Source organism: Netta rufina, assembly GCF_964035555.1.
Source record: "Netta rufina genome assembly, chromosome: 1".
NCBI lineage: Eukaryota > Metazoa > Chordata > Aves > Anseriformes > Anatidae > Netta > Netta rufina.
In genome coordinates, this window is record NC_140123.1 from 83,438,653 (window position 1) to 83,466,611 (window position 27,959).

General features: G+C 40.9%; 1 protein-coding gene across 4 annotated transcripts; it reads right to left on the reverse strand.

Moving 5' to 3' along the window:
- Positions 1-474: 474 nt before the first annotated feature.
- On the reverse strand, positions 475-27,542 carry KLHL15 (kelch like family member 15). 4 transcript variants are annotated; one of them, XM_084297425.1, is made up of 5 exons: positions 27,495-27,542; positions 26,099-26,176; positions 25,526-25,622; positions 15,297-16,008; positions 475-7,214 (listed from the first exon to the last, which is right to left on the reverse strand). In XM_084297425.1, the coding sequence occupies exons 4-5, from the start codon at positions 15,999-16,001 to the stop codon at positions 6,105-6,107; spliced, it is 1,815 nt and encodes a 604-aa protein (XP_084153551.1). In that variant the 5' UTR covers positions 16,002-16,008; positions 25,526-25,622; positions 26,099-26,176; positions 27,495-27,542; the 3' UTR covers positions 475-6,104. The 4 variants fall into 4 exon arrangements, with proteins under 4 accessions (XP_084153551.1, XP_084153552.1, XP_084153554.1 ...); XM_084297426.1 differs by lacking the exon at positions 26,099-26,176 and having other exon boundaries at positions 27,495-27,538; XM_084297428.1 differs by lacking the exons at positions 25,526-25,622; positions 26,099-26,176; positions 27,495-27,542 and adding an exon at positions 24,416-24,593.
- Between the last annotated feature and the right edge of the window lie 417 nt (positions 27,543-27,959).

The window sequence follows — 27,959 nt, forward strand, 5'->3', positions numbered from 1 at the left end:
TTGACAGCAAGAGAGTTGCTGAAGAACGCTTGCAGAGAAAAGGAAAAATGTGTCAAGGGACTGACAAGGAAGGCTTACGTCAGCCTGCCTGAGAAAACAAGGATCACAGCCTCCTTCATTTTACCTCCCTTCTTGGTATCAAATCTTGTCCTAATCCGATACATCAATCCTGAAATTAATACCTTGTTATGGGAAACCCAAAGTGGTAGGACTTAGCTTTCAGGGTCCAAGTGTGTAATAAATGCACATTGTCTCAGAGCCCCCGATTCCATGTAGTTGATAGATTTGGTTGGACCTTCTCTTCTCCCAGCCTCTGAGGAACATGAAATGCTGGCCTCAGTTCCCATTTTTGTTGTTTAAATGTAAATTTAGTAAAGTCCTGCAAGCCAGGTACACTACAATAAGTATTACAAAGTATACACAAGAGCGTTTAAAGCTTAAAAATATTTTATTTACACTTTTCTTTATACACATTTTATACATCTTTTTTTTTTCAGTTTAAAAACCAAACACAGCGCATATGCAAGTCTGAGCAAGTACTGTATCCATAGCTAGGGAAAATTACCTTCTGCCAAAAAGATACAAGATTTTTATTTTTTTTTAAACAGTTTAAAAGAGGCAATTCTTAAATAATTCAGAGTTTATAGCAGCCCTGGGGTAGTCATTAGACAGTTAATCCAAATGTACATATGAGGTCATATATATATATATATATATATAATTTTAATTTTATATAGGAAAAGTATTTCCAATTGCTAGACAGAAACGCGGCAGACTCTGAAAATAACTCTTCCTGTTAACTTATCAAATACATTCCTCTCGATACAAACAATCTGATATCGTACACTGGAAACAAGTGGGATACTACAGCAGAATTGCATTCTTCAGCATATAATAATATATTTTTAAAAGATCTAAAAAAATAACAATATATAGGGAAAATATTTAAAATAAAAAACATAGCTCACTCTTCCCCTCCACCTGTTCCCGTAACTGACATGAAAGTTAGGTGGGTTCCACTGAGGTAATACAAGCCCCCTACATATAGCCTTACAGCCCTACGTAACACTGTATTTCCTGGACTTACACCAATGCTTTCTACCAGAGCCATAAATAAAAACTACTGCCTGCAAATAGAAGTGGTTTTCCCCTAGCTACCAACTTGATATTAATCCAAAGATATTTGATCGTTGAGAGTTATTTTAAAAGACTATATAAACATCAATTGAAATCTGGGAAGTGGAAAAAAAAGTAGCAGAGAGAAATCCAGGAAAGCGGTACACAAAAAAAAAAAATCAGTTTTTCTGCCACCTGCCACATTGACGATGCTTTTATGAAGTTCATCCATACAAAGGGAAATTCTAAGTTGCTTATCAACTTCCAAAAATAGAATACAGATGCAGAAGTAGTCATTAGTATTTACTTTAAGCAGCTTCAGATTGTTTTACAAACATTAAAACCTCAACAAGATAGCTACAGGACACTGGCAAGCTTTGTTTTAAACGAGTTACGCGTACTTCCCGGTTATGTTCTTTCCCAGATTCCTTCCGTGAGCCCTGCCACATGTGATGGACCACGCTTATTCAAGTTAAATTCGCCTTTTTTTTTTTTTTTTCTATTAAATGAAGAACAACATGGATGTTTTCTTTGATGACCCAACCCTGGAAATACTTAAGCACAGCTTATAACATTTGTGTCTTTAGGTTAGAAGTACCTCACAGTTCTGTTTTCTTTACATTGGACTGTTCACATACGTGAAGGACGCATTTGAAGTGCTGAAAGAACGAGGGGCCCAATTCACTGCTTTAGTTTTGTATGGAAAAAATGCATTAAAAAGGCTAGGCACCTCTACAAATGGGATTATTTCTAAAAAAGACTGCCACTTACAAAACTGACATAAGTTTGAAGTTTATTTTTAAAGAGCCATTTGCATCTCCTCGTAGTGCTTGCCTTCATTTTGCAAAAGAATGGACATATTGAGTTAAACAATGTTTTTCTTTTTGAACTTCCTATAATTTGTGCCAGCTGAATATTATCTTTTGCTTCCTGAGCGTCAGTGCTTCATCCCCAATGCAAATACTGTATTATCAGCAGGAAAAAAAGGCAGCACTTGTGTTTGTAAGGCAGGAGGTCCATAAGAAAAAACAGCTGCAGGCCTTAGAGAGCAGCACAATATTAAAGTCCCAACCCCTTAGAACTAGGTACAGCAGGACGCCGTCATGCTGCAGAAAGTAGGGCATCCGTGTTTCAAAAGAAGGTAACACAAAAGCAGGCTGTCAGGTACCTGCTATGCTGCTGCTAGCCCTTCTTGCTAGCGATGCTTTCGGAAAGAGCACTGACCCTTTGTCAAATCAAGTCCTGCCTTCCTCCGGTTGAATCGATGAGGAAAGAATTTCAAAAGGGTTTTTTCCCCACCTCATACCTCCCGCTATGAAACTACTGCCAACGCTTTGTGGGGAAAAAAATGAGCTAATTCTTCCTTGTGGGGTACTTTGAAAAGAGTAATCTGTCCCGTAAAAACAGACATGACAGGATGCTGAATGGCAACTGGCAGAGTTTAACCAACTCACAGAAGCACTACACATTTTGTCCATTCTGGCTCTTTTGGAAACAAACCTCCTTCCTGGAGCTAGGTGCTACATTAAGACAAGGAGCTGATACATTTTGGTATAAATGTGAATCAACTAGGCTGTAACTCACTATGTCCACCTTTGAAATTAAAGGCAAGTACACTTGCTATTTAAAAGGAGGTGATACATTAAGTTCTAGGTATATAGGTAAGATCAGATTTGCTGGTATTCTTTTAAGGGTGGGGAGGAAATAGAAGAACCTCCCAAGCTTGCTGATCAAACACTGTAACTGACCTTTCCCTTGATGAATGAGAGGCATTTAGATGGTCTTAAAACCCTCCTTATATTAACTTACTCATAACACTTAAAAATTGATAGCAATAAGCAATTCTTTTTAGCCAAACTAATTTTGTTTAAATAAAAACATTAAATGATCTGGAGCTAAATACTAAAAGAAAATACAAAGAGAAACTTTCAATAAAATCTCTCTCTGAGACAGGACATAACAAAAACGACTGGCTCAGAAGTTCCCACTGCAGTGGAAAAAAAGAGAATGTAAGCTAATTTTATATTTTGTGTTTGAAACAATAAAAGCATGGTAGAAATGTTTACAAAATTAATATAACATTCTCACATACCCACACACGTTCTAAACCCAAGCAAATTCCAGTCATTCCTAATGTTCGAAGATTGCAGCCAGCTTCTCGACAGAAACACAACTTCAGGGAAGCTGAAACCAACAGTGCGAGTTGAAACCTCATGGAATAATTGCTGTTACAATCCTGAACAAGGGCTTCCAGAACTGGGCATCTGAAGACTGTATCTGCTTCAAAGCAGAGCACCTAAAAATGATCTGGTTGTTCAGGTCGGTGTCAATACTCACCAATGACTTCACTGGCAGTTGCTTAGCCCACAAAACTAAGAAGGTACTTAAATGCAGAGCTGCAAACTTTATTTGGTACACCTCCATCCTTATTTTTAATCGAGTCTTAGCCATGTGCAGTTAGTACACCTGAAACATGGAAGACCAGGTTTCCAGAACCACATCCATTCCCCAGACTGATTGGTAAACTACTCCATGCCCATTATGCCCATTAAAGCTTACTTGAGCAGGATTAGGTTTTTGCTGCCCCATACACTTAAGAAACACGCTGGTAGAAATAGACTATGAACAGAAAAAAAAATAATAATAAATTATTTTTTTCTTGTGCCCTAGTATCCTATGAGATAGGTACAGCAGAACCTTTTTACTTGCACACAGCCAGCACCTCCTGGAATCAGGTATCTCTGCGCCCATGCGGGGCGATGTACACGGACATCTCATAGTGAAACTGAGGTTTTAGTGTAAACCAAGTTGGCTTTAAGTTAAACTATTTAATTATATTTCTTACTCAGTAAAGAATTAAATATAACTGCAAACCCCAGTCTGCATCAGAAGACTGAATATCAATATTTGGTCCAGTCACTACTGACATAGATAACTGATCACCACAGCTATGATGGCATATATCCTCTCTTTCTGTTAAAACTTATGGAAAGAAAATACTCTATCAATAAATCATTTTTATGGAAAAGATCCTGCTGACTTGTCATGTAGCTCCAGATCCTCACACCTGAACCCAGCATAACTGCTACAAAGGTATTGTTAAGTATATGGATAAGGGGTTTTAGACATTGTTTTAACTTCTATTGATGATTTCAGATTTAGTTTAGGCAAGTAGGTGTTATTTTTAACACAGGACGTTTTGTGTGATTTTGGTCCCTCTGTAAGTGCATTCTTTTGAGCTCCCTGAGTACAGTACATTCCTTTTCTACAGTGATTTCTGACTGGAAGATGCTGAATAAAGTGGACTTGCATTGCTGCATATGAAGTAGAGTCTCTTGCTTAAAGAAAAACACAGTAGCGTAAGATTTTACAAAATATGCAGGTGCACGTTTCAGCATTTTGCCCCTACATGTCTGAACTAAGCCTCTGACTTCCACACATTTCTCCTTCAGATTCTAGAAGCGACTACTTTCACGTAATTAGAGAAAATGAGGATTAAATAATTACTCATCATTATTTATGCCTTGGCAGATAATTCTTACCCATGTAGTCTGAATATCTGCAAGTTAACACAATGGACTTTTTAAATGCCCGCTTGGACCACACAGCTCACTCAGTTCAGGCACTCTGAGGTCAGTAGCTATAGGTATGAAGGTTGTTGTGGATTTTTTTGTAAAAGAAACATAAATGTTACCAACCATCCAACCACCGAGGCTCCAGATTTTTAAAACACAGTAGTTCACAGCAGCTGATAATTCAAAAATTAATAGTAATAAAAGATTATACCACTCCAATATGAGTACAAGCAAAGTCACTGCTGAGAATAAACATAGTACATCCAGTTCCAAAAATAACCGTGGGTCAAAGCCGTGCCATTGTGCATTTGCTTACTTACATTTTCCATTTTCATAAAAATGATGACTGGGCAGCACATTCAAACATAAAAGAAACTCAGGTAAGATATGTTTACTTTTAAAAAATAATTTATAAAATAACAAATTATTAACAGTTCATTATGTAGAATCAATGTAAAGATTTTAAAGTGACTGAATCAATCAGTATATGCTAAAGAGAATTTGATACCAGATGAGGCCTCCAGTTACTTAAGAACTTTGAATTATGTAGTTTATGAATGGAAAATACTATACCTTAAATTCAACAGATATGGCTGACTCTGTGCACTAGTTAAAATATAGCTGCACATGAAAAGATTTTTTTTTTTTTTTTACAGTGTATGCGTGTGTAAATATCTTACCAACAAACACAATGCAGACAATAAAAGGCAGCACAGAAGTAGTGTTTTGAATAAAAAAAGTTCCATTTTCAATTTTGTAGAAAACGTGTAAATTGCGTTTTGGCAGACTCACTGGTACTACTGTACAAAACCAGGAAAAAAGCCATGCAAAGGGGTCAGGATTATTCTGAAAGTATTTAAGGGAAAACAGAAACACCTAGCAGATTTGAGAATACTTTGCAATTAATGGGAAAAGCATCCAAAGACAACACAAAACACAAAAATGGTTTAGATTTCTTCTTTTAAACCTGGTTGTACCCTAGTATAGCTAATGAGTTTTACTTTGATGCTCAATAAAAAAAATGAGAATAAAGTCTTTCTTCTCTTCTTTCCACAAATATTTTGTTAAATTCAATTGATTTCAGAAGCAGTGTGGTATCATGGCCATAGAAGAAAAAAAAAAATGTATTATGGACATGAAATGCTATCAAAAAAAGTAAACACACCCAAAAATATATTTTTCTTTCTCCTACTTACAATTATGTTCGTTAAAAAAAAGCTTTTACAATATCAGACCAACTACTGACTTTTCCAATAAACTTGGTAAGAACTCTCCCTGTACATCCCCATTTCTCTGAAGCATTTAGCAGTTGTTCATATAGACAAGCTAATGTCTCTGAAGGAATTCAACTGGTTTGTGTTTTCTGACAAAGGAGTTCAGCTTTTCAAATTTCACTGGGTTGTTCATTCCTTTTTAGCTGCAACGTCTAACATGCTCCAAAACATATTCAGGGAAGTGCAAGCTGCAGACTTGTAAGCCATCCAGCTTACACGGCATCCTCGGGTATTCATCTTCTTTCCATTTGTTTTCCTCTGGATCAAAGGTGAGAATCGAATCACTGTAATGACCATTGTAACAAAGGCCTCCAAGAACCATTATCTGTTTGTCCAGAACAGCTACACCATGACCACTCCTACCGATCGGCATAGAAGCCAGTATAGTCCACTGATCAGTATCTGGGTCGTAAACCTCTGTAGACGGACACCCTTGAGACTCAAAGGAAGCCCTCAGAATCACGCAGACACCACCAAAGACATAGAGCTTACCATTATAAGAAATCATTTTGTGAAAGCATCTCGCATAATTCATTTTGCACTTGTTCTCCCAACAATTAGTGACCACTTGAGTTCTCCTCGTTCGCTGCTCTACTGTCCCTTCTTTACTGGGATCGAACACACACACTTGCTTAGAGGTTGAAGATGATGTAATTCCACCAGTGATATACAGCTTGTTCCCAAGCACAGTCCCTTCGTGTCCGTACTTATTGACTGGGTAGGGATCCACAAACTCCCATTTGTCTTCAGTAATATCATACCGTTCGGTTGAGTAAAACGTTTCGTCCCTGGTTCTCCCAGCCACCGCGTAAACATACCTCCCAATCACTCCAACAGCAAACTCAGACCGTGGGACAGACATGTCTGCCATTCGTAACCAAGTGTTCTGTCTTGGGTCATATCTAAACACTTTGGATGAAGCATGAAACTCACCGTCTGGCCCCAGTTCTTCCCCGCCTAATAGGAACACAAAGTTATTGACAATGGCAAGGCAGTCTGGTCGTAAAGGTACTTGAGGACCCTCGAGTTCCCACCAGACCCTCGGTTTGTGCAAGAGAAGAATTTTACTGTTTACCATACTGTGTCCTATCATTCCTCTAAATACAGCAGTCTGGGGTTTGGCAGAACGAATTTTGTTCGATTTCATTTCCATCAAAGGCTGTTGGTGAACGCTATGAAAGTAATTCATGGCTTGGTCAACCTCATGTCGCAGCTGCCGGGAGTATCGATAAAACTCTGATGTTTTTACCTATGAATACATTTAAAAGATATTAAAATTCTGACCAAGAGAAACATTCCAGAAAATCTAAATGACTATGTGTCATTAAAAGATTATTTTACTTAGTTTCATTCGGGTATTCTCGAGAGCAATTGCATTTGTGTAGGAAAGGCTAAGCTAATGCACTCTTATCCAAAATCCAGAAGGCATTTGAGAAATTAACAACGGTGGCTAACAGTTTCAGTGGAATACTCGCATGCAAAATTTAAGCAGGGATTATGCACAACTCAAGTCCCTAGTTTAAAAATCATTATTCCTTCTCCCTAAAAGCTCATTCATCTTCTGCTTAATCAATGAAGTGCCAAAATTAAAAGCGCACCATTGTCCTAGTTTTGAAAAACATTCTACACACCCATTCTGTGCCCACTTTAGACTAATTTCTAATGAATTCTCACCACAGAGCACAAGCAGGTATTCCTAAACACGAGGCTCTGCTCAGAGGGACATTTAATCGTGGTGGAAAGGGAAGGTACACAAACCCCTTCCTTCAGGGCATGTGATCACACTAACCACTTTTCATCATGGTTACCTGACGGTTCCCCCTCTGTGCATCTCCACAGGTTAACACACACCTTCAACACAAGAGGAAAACATATCAACAAATATTCTTTTGCTTGTGCATTTTACTGGTAAATTGCAGATGTAGGTTTGAACTACCACTTCCCCAGTGAGCATTAAAACCTTTGTATCGATGCCTAGTCATGAAGCTCTCCTTCCTGCTGCCATCTCTCAATTTGAAAAGAGCTCTCTCTGCTCAGTTTTTCTGAAAGAATGATTGTAATTTACCTTCCCAGGCCTCTACCTAGTATCTAAGCTCCTTTAAGTTCCTGAAACTGGTCTGGAGATGATTCCAAAACATATCATCTGATTTGAACATTTTCATTTATGTAACTCCAGGAAGCCCTCTGTCACCCTGTGACTCTTTTCAAAGAGGCTTCACTCTTTCTGTGCAACATTCTGAATTATACCTCTAAAACACAGCAAAACAAACAAACAAAAAACCCCACACTCCCAAATATTGCCTAACCCACAAATCCTCTATCAGATTCGATCCTAACTCTAAGTATCTTCCACAAAAAAAACACAATAATAATAAAAAAAGGATTGCTTTCTAACACGCTCAACACCTTTAGTTCCTACCAGCTCCAAAAGGAGGAGCAATGCTCTGAAAAAGGGTCATGTAGCTCCAAAATTTCAAGGTAACCACACAATAACATCAGAAACTACTGTATTTCAACATCTGTTCCCCCACTTCCTCCTACTCCCAGGAGGCAAAAGCCCAGAGCACCACTTAGGTAAGTGTTTATGGTGTGAACGAGTTTTCACATATATGAAAAGCAGTTTTGAAACAACTATTGTTTATACCTTGTGAATAAAATAGCTCCATAAACAAGGACTACGCAAATTACATTAGCTTTCTGTTAATCGCTTCTCTTCCTTGCATAGTAACCATGATGTTCTGCTATCAGATAAACATTTCAAAAAAATCATTTCAAGCCACATCCCAACCACAGGTAGACGTAAAGATTCAAATAAAATAAAATAAACAGTAAGTTAAATACAAATAAGTAAAACAAAAATGACAAACAAGGTGGGTATCCTCAAAAGTTACTTTCAAATTCTAGAACAAAACTACAATTTCACACTGTTTGCACCCAAACTGGAGCAGTCATTTCTGGAATTAAGCAAAAAGACAGATGATTTTTGTTCCACCTATGTGCATCTGAAGCTTTCTTAGATGATTATGGAAGATCAACGTGCATAAAACAAGCATGCCATCAAAGGCTGGCTGAGAAGGGAGGTGTTGTTTCTTTCCTCATCCGTCTGTCTTTACGATTCTGTCTTTAGACCTAGAAATGGAAATGCCAGCTGGAAACTGGCATAAGCTTCATATATCCTCGTCACTCTACTCCTTTATTTAGACAGCCTAAACCTCACACCATGAGAGTACACGAAAAGAACTGAGGGATCTATCTTATTTCAGAGACAGCCTCTCAAGGCCAAGGAGCCCATCTCTCAGTAGTTTATCACTACTTTTCTTGATAAGGGCACTAACATCAAAGCAAAGCTTCAACCTCTTACCTTAAACCAGTAAGAAAGACATCAAGAAGCAAACATAACCACCAGTTATAAACGACCCTCTCAGACTGACCTATGTCTGATTAGCTACACAGACAATCTTAAACAGAAGAAAATATGTAAGCACTGGGAATTCTTACAATATTCAGAAACAAAAACTAGGGTGGTATGCTGTTTATCTACACACCAGTAAGAAAAGGTACTTGGAGGCTTCCTAGACTTTGCTGGTGGGGAAAAACATCAGTGTTGCTAGCCTTCCACCTTTCACCAGCACCACCTCAGCCATATAGGAACAGTACTTCTCCTAAGGCTCAAATGATGGTTTAAGATGAATGTTGCTATGTGTCTACAGGAACAAGTAGAGACTGTTCACGCTTGCTTGGTATGAACAAAGGCAAGGCAACTGTAGGACAGTTGGCCCACTTTCACATTCACCTGTGTTCGTCTGTGTGAGATCTGGAATTACTTGAAAGTCCTATCCAGATCATAGTAAGGAAAACTTCCCATACACCTACACTTTGGAATAATTTTATAATACCTTTAATTACTTGCGTGTATAATCAAAAAGGGAAGCAAGCATTAAAATGTATGTGTTTAGTGGTTAAAATACAACAGAAAGTTGTATATGTTTTAGTTTCAGTAAATTACAAGCATGGCCCACAACAAGCCTGTTGTGCGAACTACTGTCTGATACCAAAAATATGCTAATGGCAATCCCTCAGTGTTCAGAAGTAGGCTAGAAGTAGGAAAAGTAATTGTCCAACAAATATCTAAGTGCTTAATAGCAGATCATATTTTTCTGTTAAGTTCAAATGGAGAAGATCTAGAAAGACCATGCACCTAGTTACCAACATATAATATAAAATTAAAAGAGAATGTTCAAAGCTTGTGTGGAACATCTGATAGATGGAGATGTACACTAACTGTGATGAATTTGAAGTAAAACAAACATGCATGGTAAGAAGTATATCATCAGCTCTGTAGTGATAATAAAAATGTTAAGTGCTTCACAGCATTCCCAGAATTTAGAGAGACTTTCTGTTCTCTTGCTGGAGGGTCTCACAGAAAGCTTGATTCAAACTTCCCTACCAACACCAGTCTTATTATAAAAATGAAATTTAATCCAGGTGATAAGTCTTCCCTCCTGTGATTTTTTTTGCATTCTTTCCAGTATTATTCTTCAGTTTTCTGGACAAAACCTTCTTAGAGGTTCTGCTAGGATACAGGATTAATATTGGGACATAGCTACCCAAAGAACCACAGGAGAAGTACGTCATTGCACCATCTACTAGTTACAGTGGTTCACAGTCAGACTTCTAGGTACACAGTCAGAAAATAGCGTGAACAAAATGAAGTGTTTCATTCCATAGAAAAGATGAAGAAAATAATTAAAAGCCATCCACCTCCACAGCCATCACCAAAACTTTACCAAAATTGTCACCATCCTTCCAGGCATAGTAAATTGGAGCTGGAATGCATTTTCTCTTCTTCAATTTGAATGCATGAGATACTCAGTAAAGAGCTCTGATTCTCCAAAATAAAGCAACTATTCATCACTGACTATTTTCCTGCAGAATCACAGTGCATGCAAATTAAATAATTTTTCTAACTGTATTCTGAAAATAAATAAACCCAAAATATATGCCTTTACATTAGAGTATCTAGTCTGAAAAGCGAGCCCTATAAAGGATCAGATAAACCCCGTGCTATGTCAGTCTTATTTTTCCCCTCTAACAATTAAGGAAATCAATAAGTAGAAGGGAAGATAATGAAGTGCAGGGTAAATTTCCGTTAACAGTAGTCTGCCTTCAAAGCATAGCTTTTTTTTTTCAGCAGCCATTTACCACTCTTGCTCTATTTGTATTTTTCTTACTTGGTCTTTTAGTAAAAAGCTTACAAAAAAAAAAATATATATATATATATAGAAAAGCTGCTTTTGAAGTGGCCAAAATAAACATCTCTTATTTGTAAACTCAGTAACTAATTCTTAACATGTGATTATCTGAGGTAGATATTAGCATAGTTCCTTCTGTAGGACTGGTAAAAACTCTGAAAGATTTGGATGGCTCATAAAAATCTCCACAATTTCTAGCCACATAAGCAGAAACCTATTTCAAAGGTCATAAAATTGTTCCTGAGTTTTTTAAAATTGCTAATTCTGAATGTGTAAGTGAAGCAACTCAAACTCAACTACCAGGCACGCAGAAGCTATGCTACGTCTTTCCAAAGAAGATGTATCAGGTTTCTAGAGCTAACTCCACCTTTTACTTGCAAAAATAAAAAAAAAATAATCAAGATTTGACTAGAGATTAGGCTGACTCAAAACAAAAGATCCACCAACTCTGCTATAATTCATATTATTTTCACATCTCCTTATCTCTGGCCATATTCTAAACACGATTACAAGCCTGTCAACAAACATGATTAAATTTCTGGCACGCTTACTCCAAGTCAAAATTCAGTCAAATTTAAAAAGTTACATGTATGTCTCTAAAAGGGCAGCAACCAAAATTACTTTGCAACCCAACATCAGTATACATGACACTAGGTAAATTGCTGTACTTAACTTTCCCTTTCTCTAGCATGGGTGATTACTTCGTTACAGCCCATGGCCAGTGTGAAAACTGCATAGGACTTTGAAGGGCTGTTCTGCGAGTGCTACAAATCACGTAGTGCTTTTCAGCCTAGCTGTAAAAAGACAAAAAGACTGTGCAGCAAGAACAGTGCTCTCAGAGTGTCTCCCCAGTCAAAAAAAAAAAAAAAAAAAAAAAAAAGGAGCAGCAAGAAAAATTATCACAGCCAAGCTAGAATCTAATTGCAAGAACTCTCCTATAGAACCAGAAATCTATATGCCAGAATTGAGGTGTTCAGCACATAAATACTGCTAGCAAGTCTATCCAAGTCAGAGATAACCTTCAGACAGACAAATATCATGTGCAGCACCTATTTAAGAGAAGTGGGAACCACTAACCTTATCCACTAGACACTTATTCTAAACCTCAGCATATGAAATATGTAGAAAATATTGATGTGTAATTTACTAGATATAGAGGTGAGGAAAAAAAAATATAGATAGATACATTTATCAAAGACAAAAATCACAATGACAACATTAAAATGCCATCTTCTCAAAAGCAATCATTTGCTAGATACAGAAAAGCACATACTCAAAGATGGACTAATTAATGTGCTCTTCATCGTATCTCTAAAGTACAAATTGAGGTACCTAGTGATTAGTAAGCTTCTGATTTAAATTCAGAATTTATAAATCAGCATGGACTAGTCGTAACACACTCTAAAATATAGTTATTTCAAAAAACTTCCATGATTTAAGGACAGAGATTTTTGAAACATTGACATCTGAGCAGTACACAGATCGAAATCAAATATGAAGGGAAAGCATAACATGGTTACATACAGTAACAGAGAAAAACTCAGTTTGCCTTAAGACTTACAAGAGTTACGGGTAGGTTTAAAATAAAGGCAAATGTAATGTCTAATGGAACTTGTGCTTCTCAGTCATGAACCTTTCCTTTTCCAACAATTTCCCCAAATCCTTATATTTATCCTTCCATTTTCCTCATACATCTATTTTAAGAGCCAAACAACAAAGTACCTAGAGGCAGCTCTTCCAGAACCGTTTAGAGCAAGCAAACCACACCTTCTCTTGTGCATCCCAAATGCATGTCAGTCATGAGGTATTAACTCAGTCACTCATCGATTCCTTTTTAAAAAGACAAGGCATCCCACTCAGATTGTAAATCTCTTTTTAAAAACGCTGTAAGAAACACAATGGCCTAAGAGGCAAAAAGTATCCTTACTGCAACTTGCAAAATTATGTAAGTTATTTATGTACTATAATGACAGGCATCTCAGAAATGCCTGTTAGAAAGGTTACGTAAGAGTACATATGACATGTCAGTGAGTGTATTGTGAATTCTGAGCTTGCTGAACCGTAAGAGTCAGCCTCAGACTGTATTTGGTACATTTATGCAGGAGTTTACCATGCGCTGGCTTCAGAAGGAGGAATTCTTGTCTGATTTTTGATCTCCAGGAAAGCAGAGTAATCAATATCTTCCCCCTTCTACACACAGTAGCAGGTTTTCCTCAAGTTACTGTCAGAACAGTTAACTGACATGTTATTTTATTTAAAAAAAAACGTTTGTTTGTTTTTTTTTTTTTTACATTGGCTTCAGCTGCAGATGTCCTTTGTCACTTGTCATGTTGGATTACTCAGTGCTCTCTAGCAGGTCAAAAGACAAATACATTTCTAGCTGCAGTGACGAATGACATGCGTATTTAGCTGTGCTTCCCTGTGCTGAACATAGCACTGTGTCCCTGTAGAAAGTGCACTGGCGTCTCTCCGTTGCCACATACAGTTATGGGTAGGGCATTCACAGATACAGCTTCCACCTGTGGGTATATAACCCGGGGCACTGAAAACAGCATCTCTCCTTAAGTTCTATCTGTTTGGTAGCTGCCAAGAGAAACCATGAAAAGCCGTGTATGCAGGACAGATATCAGTGATATCAAAACCAACTTCAGAAGTTACACCTGAATATAACCCTAAAAATCAACACACACTTTTCACTTGCGCTTGCAGAAATTTCATGGGAGACAGCTTGATTCTTGAACTTCTATCCCAAAAACTCAAAGAGCTGAAGCCTCTTCCACAAGAATCTTAACCTATTAAATTGACTTTAAGAATACCTGGTGAATCCTAACAGTTTTCCTACTGAAAGGCTTAAATTACATAAAAAGGTAAAAGCTTTATAAAAAACAAGGCACCACATGGTATCTTGCAGAATCCAGCTCTTACTAGCTGGAAACATTTTAACCCAATATAAACATTCCATTAGTGTTCTGAAACAATTCTAGGTAATTAGATTTATTTTATGTCCACAGGCTAATACAGGATCACCAATATATTTTATGTATTAAGTTCTCTACTCAATTCACACACAAAAAACCAACCCATTTAAGGCCCAATACAGGGCCTTAAATCCTATTAATTCATTAGGAGGTGAAAAACATACAAATTAAAGTTCGTCTGATCGCACAAAATTAATAACATAGTTAAAACAAAATAGCACAAATTAAGTAACTCTTAACTTGAATACCTTTACTGCTACTAGCCTGTAAGAAAGCTGATTATGAGCTTTGTAGCTCTCTACTGTTGACAATAAATATTCCTGAGATTATCAGGAACTAAAGAACAACATTTTTTGTCTATTCTTCAACAGAACAGTGGAAAAAGCAAGTTCTCTTTTAACCTCTCAACATACACAGTCATCAGATAAATTTTAGATCACCTATTACAAAGATTCCTCTGATATTCGAGGTCATTATGTTTCACACTGTCAATCACTTTTGGTTGCATTATTTGCCTTGTATCAAATCAATTGCACGTGTAACTTTGAGGGACAGGGACTTAGTTCCAACTTCTGTGTAACAGCACAAGTACTGAAGATACAATAACAACAAAAACACCCTGCAGATTTAACAGCAGATGACACTTTTCATTTGTAAACAATTCGAATTTTTAAAAAAGTACTTAAAACACACAAACTCCACAGTCAGAATGCTTTGATTATATTGGTAACATTTGTCATGACATATGCCCTATATAACACGTGCAGTCCCAAAATCTCTGGAAAGCAAGAAGCAACTTGTAGAAAACAAGAATGATTAAAATAAAACTTGATACAGGTGACCTTGTTTTAAAACATCCTTTCCATATGAAATCACTTAAAACACATGTACTGTAAACCTACCTGTTCTCCAGCCACTGTACATACTATTGTCTAATAAACATCTTAAAGTATTGTCATCTGATTATCTTCTACAGGTATACTAGAAAAATAAACGGTGTATTTTTGTTCCTCCTAACAGCACTGGGAATCTTACCTATTTAATGGCATGCTGCCCTAGCTAAATGATGAATCCTGTCTATTGCTTTTCAAATGCACCAACCTTCTCAAAAACACTGGATGGTGTCATCAAACAAAACCTGATGTTCTGAATGATGGTGTCCGTATGCCTCCAGCGTCTTCTATCATGGCGCAGCCAGGCCTGAACAGCTTCATACAGCTCTATCTCTGGAAACCTGCTCAGATGATCATTATCCAAGTAAGACATGAGCTTCTCAAAGCTCAGATACGAAAGGAAGTCAGGTCTGGACATGAGTGGCACAAAATTCTCTAGCAGAAAGGAGTCCAATTTTTCCCTGACTCCTTCGATGTTTACACCAAAATCATCCAGGAGTCTCATAATTTCTGCACAGTTTTCTAAGCAGATCTTAGCTAAGAGAAAAGAGCAGCAAAATTTGACCACCTCTATAAGCTGGACATACATGGCAGCCTGAAGGATTTCATGAACAGTGTTCATACTCAGTTCAATAGTTCCATAGTACATGAACTGGAGGACATGACTGAAGCCTGTAGCTGTCAGACCTTTCAAATGGATTTTGTCCTGATCTCGTTCCCGCATGTCAGCTGTGAACATAATCCTGAAGTAATCACTCTGGGTGGCAAGCAGTGCTTTATGGGCCTGAAATTGGTGGTCTTCAATGACAAGTGTGACATCAAGAAGCAATCCCTCCTCATACAGTGCTCTGAATCCAGCAGAGACACTGGTGTCATGGATGGAGGAGCTAAACCCTTCCACGTCCCCTGCCATGAATCACCTGGGGGAAAAAAATAAACATAAAAATAAATTTTTATTTCTAGTAATGGGCACATCACAAACTCTTCCTGACCAGATAAATCCTAACTGAAGTTGCTTTCACTAAGACTTAAAAGTCTTCCCCATCCTTTTGGTTTTATCTTCAGCTGAGAAATTAACTGAAAAAACAACTTTAGACTTGAAATTTAAATACTTTTCGCCCCCAAATATTCTCCTTTTAAAGAAAGGATGACGAACAAGAACTATGCAATAATACCAAAGTAATTCCTCACTCCACACTACCTAGTGGTCAGATAATGAATATACAATACCAAAAAGCTCACCATTGTTCTCCCTCCTTCCCCTCCCCCCCCCCAGTCTTTCTAAAGAAGGTATCTCAGGAGAGCAATGAAACACACTCTTGAATATGAAAGGTTTCAGAAAGGAAGTGGAACTTCCTTAACTTCAGAACCAAGCTGTAAAAGAACTGTACCAGGTGTAACATAAAAAAAATAAATAAATAAAATTACCCTCCTTAAAAATGTACATCAATTTACTCAAAAGTTATTTCTGGGAAATGAAACATTTTGCATTCGAAGATACTATTTAAGTTTTCTGTGTCTCATTTGTCCCACAACAATATAGTCCAACCTTCCCTCTTGTTTCTTATTCTCAGAATTATTTACATAATGAGATTCATAAACTACAAAATACTAAAGGCCACAGGAAGCACTGACAGGATCAAGTCACAAGAAATAATATTCTATCTACTGGGTTTAGTGAAGCTTAACTGCTTTTTAAAGTGCTACTTCTGTGCAAGCTAGGGTCAACCACAATTAAGTCAAAAAGAAAATAAAGACCAGCAGCATCTTGCCCTGTAAAAGTTAAGGAAGATTAATAACCAGTAAAAAGCAGTATAAAAAAAGTACTCAAAATCCAAGAATTTGTCAAAATCTTGCTCACCTTCCTGGGGTCTAGCTAGGGTGCAGTTCCATTAAACAGCTTGAACCAACCTAACAATTTATCACTACTCACAGGGCAATAGTGTGCTCCACTCTCCCTCTGTCCTCAACCTGGAATCTAAGCTTCTGCTGCCTACTTTGTGCCACTTCTGCTGCTCATTGGACTGCTCTGAAAAACCCATTCAGCTCTTAAGCCTGGTAGAAAATAAACCATGGGGAAAAACAGAACCAGAGAGCGACCAGGTTGGCCAAGGTTTCACAACTTCAGAGAGCAGTTAGCATGTTGCACCCCAAGCACAGCATCCTGACTGCTGCCATTCTATCGGCAATGTATTTTATGAGGCTCCATGAACAGATAATCACCTCCTCTCCTTAACTCATCCACACCCATTCTGGGAAACAAAACCTGAGATTTTCTTTGTCTACACAAAACTACAGTGGTGTGTGGGTGTCTGTAGCCGCGCCTTGTGGAATTGGCACCACTCCCACACTGTTGAAGCCTGCTGACAATCATAGAATAGAGTTAAGGCCAGGAGCAATTCAGGCAAATTAAGGCCTAAAAGCAAAATTCAAATTCCTCAAAGTTAGAGCAGCAGCAAGGGAACAAAGCTGACAACCCAAATACTTTCCGGTGATCCAGTATCCATGAAAGGTAAACTCCAGAAAGGTAAATCATCATCAAATATTTTCCGCTTAGCTGTTGATAATTCTTGTATAAAAGCAGGAAAGGATAGAATTACTCTTCTAACCCTTACCATCTCAAAAAGAAGCAACAAACAGAAGAAGAAACATAAAACCTGGCTTCAGTAATTTGTTTTCCAATAGGAACTGTGATATCAAATAAAAGACAAGCACTAATATTAGATTTTTTTTTCTTTCATTAGAGCACTTCTAACACCTCCCTGTCCACCTCCAGTTCTCTGATGTCTAACAGTAGCTGAGCTCACACTAAATTCTTCTCTCTTTATGAAACTTCATGGTTACTTTAAACAAGCTTTAAATGGGCTCCCCATTTTCACAAAATATAGAGCAACTTGTATATACAACTGCCTCTCCATCGGGTTTGAAACTGGCCACAGGGTTCAAAGGTTAGTAGGATTCTAAGGCAGCAAAGCTGGGTTAGCTACATTTCTTTAGGAGATAACTAAGGCATACACCTCAGCTTCAACTCCAAGGTGAATGGAGATGACAGGACAGAAGGACAGTTGACATCTGCAAATGTGAGACATGAACAGAATAACAGAAGAATAAATATATATATATATATATACACGCACACACACACACATATATATATATAAAAGGACAAAAAAGTCACAAGAGAAGGAACATTCTCCAGGTGACTGAAGCAACATATAATAATCTGAAAACAATGGTATTTCCCATCACACAGGTGACAATCTTGTGGAAGGGGTTTCTTCAAAACCATACATATGTTACTGCATACATAAAGACCACATAGGAACAACACCAGTAAGACATGTTGGGGGCCTTTGCCCTTAATTTGAGAAAGATAATTACATTATACATACTCTGTAAACGAGAGGAACTCGGGGATTTTAAAAGGGTGCTCTCATCACCCTCAAAGCAACAAAAAGGAAAAGTCAGCAAGCAAAGATAAAGAGAGACAAATCCCAGAAGGTAAATGCACCAACTCCAGAGGAGCAAGTCGGGTGATCTTTTTAATGATCTTGATAAATAAAGTCACGATATCCAAAACCCAGCATCAGACAGTGATCTAGGCAACTGACTGTGGAAGGCCCTGCTTGAGCAGGGGGATTGGACCAGACAACCTCTCCAGAGGTCTCTTCCAACCTCAGCCATCCCTTGATTCTGTGATCAAGGTGTTTTTATAGCAATTGCTTTAATTATTTTTTTTTTAAATTTGATTAAACAATAGTAAAAAGAAAAAAATCAGAAATAAACTATTACAATTCAAATTTGTATCTATCAAAAAGTAAGGTGGTAGGAATCACCAAAAGGCATTAAAAAAAAACTGCATGAGGAAGTGCCTAATAGGTTCCAATTTTCACATCTCCCTCGAGGTAGTTATTTGGTAAAAAATATATGTATAAAAACAAGAAGTCAGCCATAAAACTCAACGGTAACAAGGTAGTCAACACTCTGAAATTATTATTTCAGAATGTTTCAGAGAATGTGATGTTTTAAGTCACTTAATCCTTCTTTTCATATCTCTGCTTACATTATTTTTAGCAAGTCTACAATTTTCAACCTCAAAATGCTTCCTCCCAAACATCACACTGCATTTAATGGATGTCTTAGGAAGACACACAAATAAGACTTCACCAAAACCTCATCTAAAGAAGCCTCAGAATTTTACGAGTAACAAGGAGAAGACTACTCATCTCTCTATTAAACAAAAGGAGTAAATACTCTTTTTCCAGTACAAAGCCATACACGATATCAGAAGTCACAATTTTCTTTAAAACTCAAAATTATATTGGCCATTGAATATACTTTAACAAGGGGTTAAAATAGTTTTCTATAAAGTCTTCAGCAGAGACTGAAAGAGTAAAAGTTAAACGCATATTATGACCAACTGGTAAAAATCTCCATTGCTATAGCCAGTATTCCAAGTCAAAAGCAAACAGCAACATGGTAGCTCAAACATTAAAAAAGCAATACAAAATACTCTCAAAGGAAGTCATTTTTCTAAAGCACAGCTATCCTATTCCTCCCACGCAGACACTTGCAATCTTCGATGTAATTCTATGCACTATTCAAATGCTGCAGCTTATTTCCCAGAAGACAATAACGTAACAATTTTTTCTTACTTTCAATAAAAATGCAAAATTCAGAGGTAGATTTTTTTCCACCCATGCAAATCACAATAGCACACTTGATTTGACAGAAGACATGTAGCCTACAGTGATCTGTACGAAAATGGAACAAAAAATTCCAACGTATAAACAATAAAGGGAAAAACCCCCTAAAGCTGACATTCTGCATTGTCCTGCGCATAACAGAGCTGATCAGTGTAATGCAGCACAGGAAGTAAGATTCTCTGCTGAAAAAAAAAAAAAAAAACAAGACAAATATGCTCAACCTTGTTAGCTTTTCCTGACATTTCTTCCTCTTTCAGCACATAATGCATTACAGTCTACTCTGCTGCGACTGTAAAAGCTCTTTCTTGGAACATTGATTTCTCATCTTTATTCTGCAGTTGTAATAAATGTCTGAAAAGCCTGCTCCAGACTGCTTTTTCTTGCCGAACAAGGAGAACCTTCTTTCCTCAGGGTCTGAGGCTTTTAGTCACAAGTAGAAGAAATGGAGGCTAAATGCACAGGCTACTGAGAAGGAAGTTATGGAATACTTACTCGTGGCTTACGCCCTTCTTGATTTCAATATCTATCCAAAAGCAGTACTTCCTGAAAAAAAAGCACCCTAAAAAGAAGCATCTGTATTTAATACAGAACTCTGTGTGCACTTTCTAGGGATAGAAATGTATTGTCCCAGTAAAGCACTGACATGATCAGGAACAGCATCTGAAAGGCAAATTTCTGCTTTCCTTTCCTGCTGTTCCTTAATTACTCATTTGTGATGCTGAGACAGAACTAGCAAGCTTCAGATGAACTACTTGTTCATTCTACCTACCTCAGAGAAATTCTAAGAAAGCATCTATGTGAACACAGCTGAACCGCATTTTTTCACGTAATAGAACACCACCTCCAGGTTACACAAAAAGATATTTCACAAGACATATACATGTATAGCTGTGTTTTGGTAACGTAAAGTACTAAAACAGAGCTTAAAAAACAGAAATCTGTTCAATCTATCCCATTCCTTTCATCTGTCCAATGCATGCATTTAAACCTAAATTTTAAAGCCAGTCTGTACGCTTTATATAGCACAGCACATAGCAAAAACTGCTTTGAGGAGCACTCTTTCACACTAACTTTACTTAAACCAACACTGTCCTGCACTAAGGCAGCATTTCTCCATAGTCAGATTTTATACATATATGTGAAAATAGACTACTTACAAGCAAAACTTTCACAGTTGTATATACTGGTCATTGAAAAATGGGCCTTTGAATGCAGATAGGTAATGAGTGTATAAACATGTTTATACGGTATAGATAATTTATCCCCCAAATTAGGCCTCTGTTTATATGGTTTGACACTAAACCCACCAAACCTTGTCTAAACCACCATTTTTCCTCACAGTTCCCCACTAAGTGCAATGGAAGGAATTATATAAAAGTGAGAAGGATCAGTAACAGTGGATATCAAAACTTTCCATTGCCGGAATAATTGGAGATGCAGGAAACAAAGAAGCACATCGATTTTTTGTATGTGTAAAATCCTTTATAATCCTAAATTTTGGAACAACTTTTCTTAAACCTCTCAGCATTATCTGGCAGTTCATGCTGAGGACTTCACCCAGCCCGAGGTGAGAATTCCAGAAGCATCCAGTTAACTTCAGAAGTGAAGAGTTGCAGGCTTAACAGTCACAGAGCCAAAGGAACAATGCTGCCAGAACTTCAGAAGCTAACACTTGGGTACTCTTGAAAACTAGCCACTGCACAAGGCTTTTCTTTTAGGGGCATACATCAGACACCGACAGTCTCTACCTGTGTTGCTATCTCCAAGCAATCCACAGCAGCTTTCAACAGCAGCATTTCTGCAGCAGATCAGTTGCCATGGCTAAGCTAGAAGTGTCATCAGAACTAGTTATAACCAAACATACTTAAATGACATATGGATCGTCTCAGCTCTGCATGCTTATACGTCATACTGGAAGTGTGCTTCAACCACAGCGTACAGGACTGGGAGCCTTTTGTTTTGAAAAAACGTCTAACCCAAAGCAGATGTGTCGCTGCTCTTAGATATATGTACTCATAATGGATAAGGTTCTCGACTCACATTGCTTTCTGTTCCTAAAAAACAGCATTACAACCCAATTTAGTCTTTCTGCACTGAAGAATCCAAATGCACACACAAAAAATAGCCTTTAAAACTACATGGTTCTATTGAAGAATGTAGGTATCACATACAGTCAATTTACACAAATACTAACAGATTTTGTCAGAAACTTTGCATTTCACAATGCTAACAACCAGAGAAGAATAATATGCTGACCGGAGGAGCCCTTAAATCAAGCTTTAGGATGATAATCAACAGGTGTCTGGTGAAAGCGGATGCTTGACAAGTTTTTAAGACTGCCAGACATATTAAGCTGCTGCAGTTGCCTGACCAGTTTAACCTCGCCTGACTGAATCTAAACTCAGTTTCTGTCCCATGAATTAACATTAATGACATATATGTTAGTTTTGCATAGTTTGCCCATTAAGCAGATGACGTAATTGCACCTTGCAGACATCGAGAGATTTTTAAACCATTTGGCTGAACTATCACTGCAGCTACACCTTTATAAACAACATGCACCAGAGCTAAGAACAAGCACAGCCCAATGCTGTTCCAGCTACATTTACTGATGTCAGACATGATGTCTAACATGATGTTAGACATGCAGTCTAAAATACTTCTAATAGAGCCATAAGAACAAGAATCGTCTCTAACAAGAAAAACTTGTAACACTAATATGTAAGACTTAAATGATGGCAGGGATGAAAACTGAATTGCCACTGCTCTCAAAGAAGGACCGCCCTACCTTAAGTGTCAACATTATTTATGTATTTGTAATTTATATAATGATTATTGTATCAAATGTCAGAATGATATTGACCAGTGATTTTCTCATTGTCAACATACTATGAACATCATCACAGTGTATTTTATACAGGAAAATATCAAATTAAGTATTTCCTACTCAGTCACCAAAATCTAATCCTACATGTTTACAGCAAAGTGTTTAGGCTCTTATTACATATAATTTTAGCATAATAAAAGGTAATGAGCTGTAAGCTACTACTTCATAAAAATTATTTTTAATTAAATTTAGGATATCTTAACTACTTCTTAAAACTCATCGACTTGTTTGTTATCATCAGTAAATTTATTGCTAACTCAGCTGTGCTTTTTAGTAGTCCTCTGAGAAAATAAGAATGATGAGATTGTGCCCTTTGTCCAAGATGCACAGCTTTTGACCCCACTGTCAAGTGCCAACTTAATTTGTCAGGATAGAAGTCTCAAACTTCTCCAAATCAGCACCAAATTGGCAGCTACTCAAACAAAAAGACCCAGTACTACCTCCAGCATGAGCTCAACTTATCTGTTTTGCTTCGCCTGCTGAAAGGCAGATCAGCACGTGTAGATCCAAACCAGCTACAGGATATAATTAAGGAAAGTGAAAGGAGATGAGTGACGGTAGGAAAGCTTATAGGACATGTGGTAGAAATTAAACACATTGGCTAGGACACATTGGCTAGGTGTTGGAAGGAAAAAACACAGAAAGGATGTTGACGCATGGTGGTATGCCAAGGGGATCCAAGTGTGAACTGGGGTGATGGTGGTGAAAGGGCTGGGTTACGTCTTAGGAACAAGTATATGACACAACAAACAAGTCAACAGGACACCACGCTTCAGCAGCTCTGCCTTTTTATCGAGTAACAGCTTTATGGTTCCCCTATTCTTCATTTAAAGGAATGAAAAAGACTTCAAGTTTTTAAGGGACGTTTAAAACGGGTCGAAGCCCCAGTACCAATCCTGAGTGGCAGGCTACTCCCGCTACCAGTAACCACTATTTTTTCTAACGCCGCCGATCGCAAAGTAGCCCTTTCCTGCGGCAGGCGCTTGGCTGACCTACTTCAGCTCTCCTACCGACGCCTCCCACACGGCTGAGCGGCCCCGACCAACGGGGCAGGAGGGCCGGCGGGTCCAAACGGGCCGCCGGGGCCCGCGGCGCCGCGCTGGGGTCCCCGCTCTCCCGGCAGCCCGCCGCGGCCCAGCCGTGCCGCCGCCCCCTCCCCTGCGGCCGTACGCACGGAGCTCGCCGCCTCGGCCGACGCGGGCGGAGCGGAGGAGGAGGGCCCCGGAGGCCGGGTGAGGCGAGGGGGCCCGGGCCGCCCTCGGCGGAGCTGCCGGCAGCGGCGCGGCTGGCGGCTTCGCCTACCTCTGGGCGGCAGCGGCGCTGAAGACGCGGCTCCTCCCGCAGAACCGGCGGAGAGGAGAGGGTGCCCTCCGCCTACCATACAGCCGGAGGCGGCGGGAGCGGCGGGCCGCGCCGGGGGGCTGGGGAGAGGGGCGAGGGCTGAGGCGAAGCCGGGAGGCGGCGGCGGAGGAGGAGGAGGAGGAGGAAGAAGGGGGGACCCCGAGCTCCCTCCTCCCCGCTCCGCCCGGCCAGGGGCGCTCCGGGCTGCCCGGCGCCATGCTCCCCCGCCGCGGGGCCCCCCGCCGCCCGTCACTTCCGCCGCCACCTGCGGGCCCGGCGGGCAGCCCGCGGGAGGGGCCGCGCCCCGGGCGCCGCAGGGCGGCCGCCGCTCCCCCGCCCCGCACACCGGCGCCTCCCCGGGCCGGGCCCCTGCGACGCCGCTCTCTCGCTTACCGGGGGCGAGCAGCGGCCGCCGGCCGCTGGGGATCGGGAGAGCCGTGCCCAGGAGCGTCATCTGCTCGGCTCCCCGCCCGCCGGCTGCCACCTGCGGGGGCTCCGCGCCTCGGGCCGGCCCCGCGGCTCGCCAGCCTGGCGGCGGCCCCCGGGGCACGGCCGGGCGGCTCCCGGCGGGGATGCGGTACCGGAGCGCGCTGCGAGCGGCTGCGAGCCCTCGGCGGAGCTGGCGCAACTCCTCCCCCTCGCAGCTGGCCGGCTGCGGGAGCTGCAGGCTGAGCACAGCTCGGCACGGGCAGCCCCGCCGGCTGCACGGGGCTTTGCCGTGGCCCGGCCTTCACCTCCTTGCTTTGCTGTTCGAGGCCGAAAGCAAACCCAGCCTTCCCCGCTGTAACAGGCTGCACGCCCGCTGCCATCCTCCCCGTGCGTACTGCTGCTCCCATCCCCTGCGTGCCAATTTTCAGCCGCTCTCGATGAATAAAACAGCAGCGCAGCTCCTCCAGAACTGCCTCCCCGACCTAAGCGTCTATCCCACCTCTCACAGCTTCACACAATCAACTAGTTACTCCGTGCTCAGCTTCACAAAAGACTTCCCGCTGCTCTTCCCGCTCTGTCCAACTGACCTCCTGCTGCTCCCTCATGGCCTACTTACTCCATGTTGCAAACAACCCGCTCCCATTCACTCCCTCGAACCAGTGACCTGACCTCTCTCTGCTCAGCCAACTTCATACCGTTCCTCCTCACGCGCTTACTCACGCAGTAAATTTGCCCCATTTCCCCGGTCACAGTTTCAAAACCTGTTACTTGTGCAGTTACGGTGAGACAACCAACCTTTACACACCCGCTATCCCAAAGCTGCTACCATTCCTGCCTCCTCAGCCTCCGAAAGACAGGCTCTCCCTTATTCACAGGCTGTGTCCTCTGCTGCATCAAGCACGTACCACACCGTTCATATCTCGTGCTTTGACAGGGAGAATCACTACAGAATACGTTCCACACATGCAGAAACCACACAACTGAAACACCACGCATCCCTCTGCCCTCTTCAGACTTTTGGCCTTCATAGTTCAGGGAGGGTGTAAAAAGCTAGCAGGGCTGTTTTGGTTTTACCTGACTGTCATTTTGCTGTTTGCAGTTTGTGGCAAGCTGAGGTGTGAGATGATCTTCGGGTCTCTCCTATACACTGCCATAGAAATGGACCTCAAACCTGGCAAAAAAAAACAAACAAAGCAAGCCAGCCATTTTTACATACTTGTTCTCATCATTATTAAAGCATGTATTAAAGTATTAGAGTATTAACAAAAAACCCACTCCTCCTCCACATCAGACAATTTACCTCTGCTGTAAAAGCCATAACTTGTTAATAATGCTTCAGTCTCCTAACTAAAAATGTGAGACTCTTAAATTTGGGCCTCAGACAGCAACAAGTAGGGTCAATACTACCTTAATTAATACTAATTTACATAGAGATTTAGGTTGACTCCTCTCATGTAGGTATCTGTACAACCTCGGTTATTAAGTAGTTACTATTGCCTTAACTGAGACTATTGAAATTACTATAATTCTGGACTTAAGTTTTTGAGTTTTATGAGTATGCAGTTCACTATTCCATTTCTATAATTTAGACATTAAATTTAAGCATGCACGTATCATATACTTGACAGTTCCTAGAAACGTTTTTACCTTGTTTTGATTAGACATTTGCAGTCTTTAGACTTTCATTTTTCTTCACACTACACATATTCGCAAATACGGTGAACCCTAGTAACAAAACATCAGAATATGCAACATGTAGCATTTCGTTGTTTAAAGTAGGCGCAACCGTTTGTGTATTTTTTCCCATTCCTGGCAGAATTCTTGGCAGGGATTAAATCATTTCTAAAGATTGCTGCAAACGTGACAAAAGCTGTTTCTGTAATTTTATACTGCACTGCATTATTGCATAAATATATAACTAAGTAACTGTAGAGTCTAGTATTTTCAGCTCATTTTCATGCCCAATGTTGAGGCAACTACATTCAAGTACCACATCACGCTCTCACTATAATTTGTCTATCTGTCATAACCATACATTGTTTCTCCCAAAAGCAAGATATTTACAATTCTTATGTAAAACATCATGCGGCCTGATGAAAGACTAGAAATGCAAACGTGTTTTATTTTTGTGCAGAATTACTGGGTTGCAAGACATAATACATTTTGTCACTGGCAACATCATCACCATACGGTTTCTTGCCACATTCTTGTATTCTTTTCTTCAAAGCAAGAATGCTGGCAATGTATTTGCTACGGGTATATACAGCAGGAGTCACTCCCGGATCTTGTAGCAGGAAAGTATGGGAATAGCGCGTTGTTAAACCAGGCATACCAGTTTTGTACAGATTTCCATCATTGCGTTTTAATCACATGTGCACTGTGTGCCTGAGACCCATTGTTTTCACCCGAACAGCTAGCTGGGCAAAATCTGGGAACCTCCACATTTTCCAGTAAGCAAAACCGCTGTTGATGAATGTGGATGCATCTGACAGCGGTTACTCATTGTGAAACCAGTTGCTCTGATCACTGAAGAAATCCTATTAGAGTAGCAACCTCCCCTAGGCCTTTAAGAAGTTCCCACGGAGAAGTCAATTCAATTCCCCACGGGGGAGGGCTGTGAATTTGGCATTTAGTCTCTGTTAAGTCTCTAAAATGGCTGTCAGCACTGATCAGGGGTTTTATTCCATTCTTAACACGTTTATGTTGTAAACACGTTATGTTGCTGAACACAGCATGCATTTGGGGGGGGCTTGGGGGCTGTTTGGTGTAAAAGAAGAGCTCATGTCTTGGGGCAGGGCCTTATATCTGTCCCCTGCAGCACTCCGCCTCCAGAAGCCAGCAGCGAGGGAACGAGCGGGCTGTCATTCGCAACCGCGCCAGGCTGGCGGCCAGCGGAGATCACCGGCCCGCTGGCGGTGACATTTTTAAAGCCGTTACAGCCGTTACAGCCGTTACAGCCGCGGCGCTGGGCGCGCACACGGGCAGGCGACCCGCCCCCCCGCCGCCTCGCGCCGCGCCGCCCCCCCCCCCCACACACACACACCTCCATCTCCGGGCCGCTGGACGCGCCGTGACCGCCGCGGACGCCTTCACCCCCCCCCCCCCGCATCCCACGGCGACGCCCGATCCCCGCGGCGGCCGTTAGGGCGGCCGTTAGGGCGGCCGTTACCTCAGCGCCGCCCCGCCCCCGCCTCCCCTCCCCTTCCCCCTCAGCCCGCGACCGTTACCCGGCGGCCCTCCCGCCCCACGCATGCGCGAGGCCCTCCGCGCCCCGGCGGCGCTGCCGCACGCGGGGCCGGGTTGCATCACCCGGCGGCAGGGCGGCGGGGGCCTTCCGCGGGGCTGCCCCGCGCCGCGCCTGAGCCGCTCCCTCTCCGCGGCGCCGCCGCCGCCCGCTCCGCCTCGCCGCAAGCCACGGCGGGGCGGCCCCGAGCCGGGCTGTGCCGGCTGCGGCGGGCAGCGCCGTGCGGCCGGGCTGAGGGCGGCGCGGGGCGGGGCCGAGAGCGGG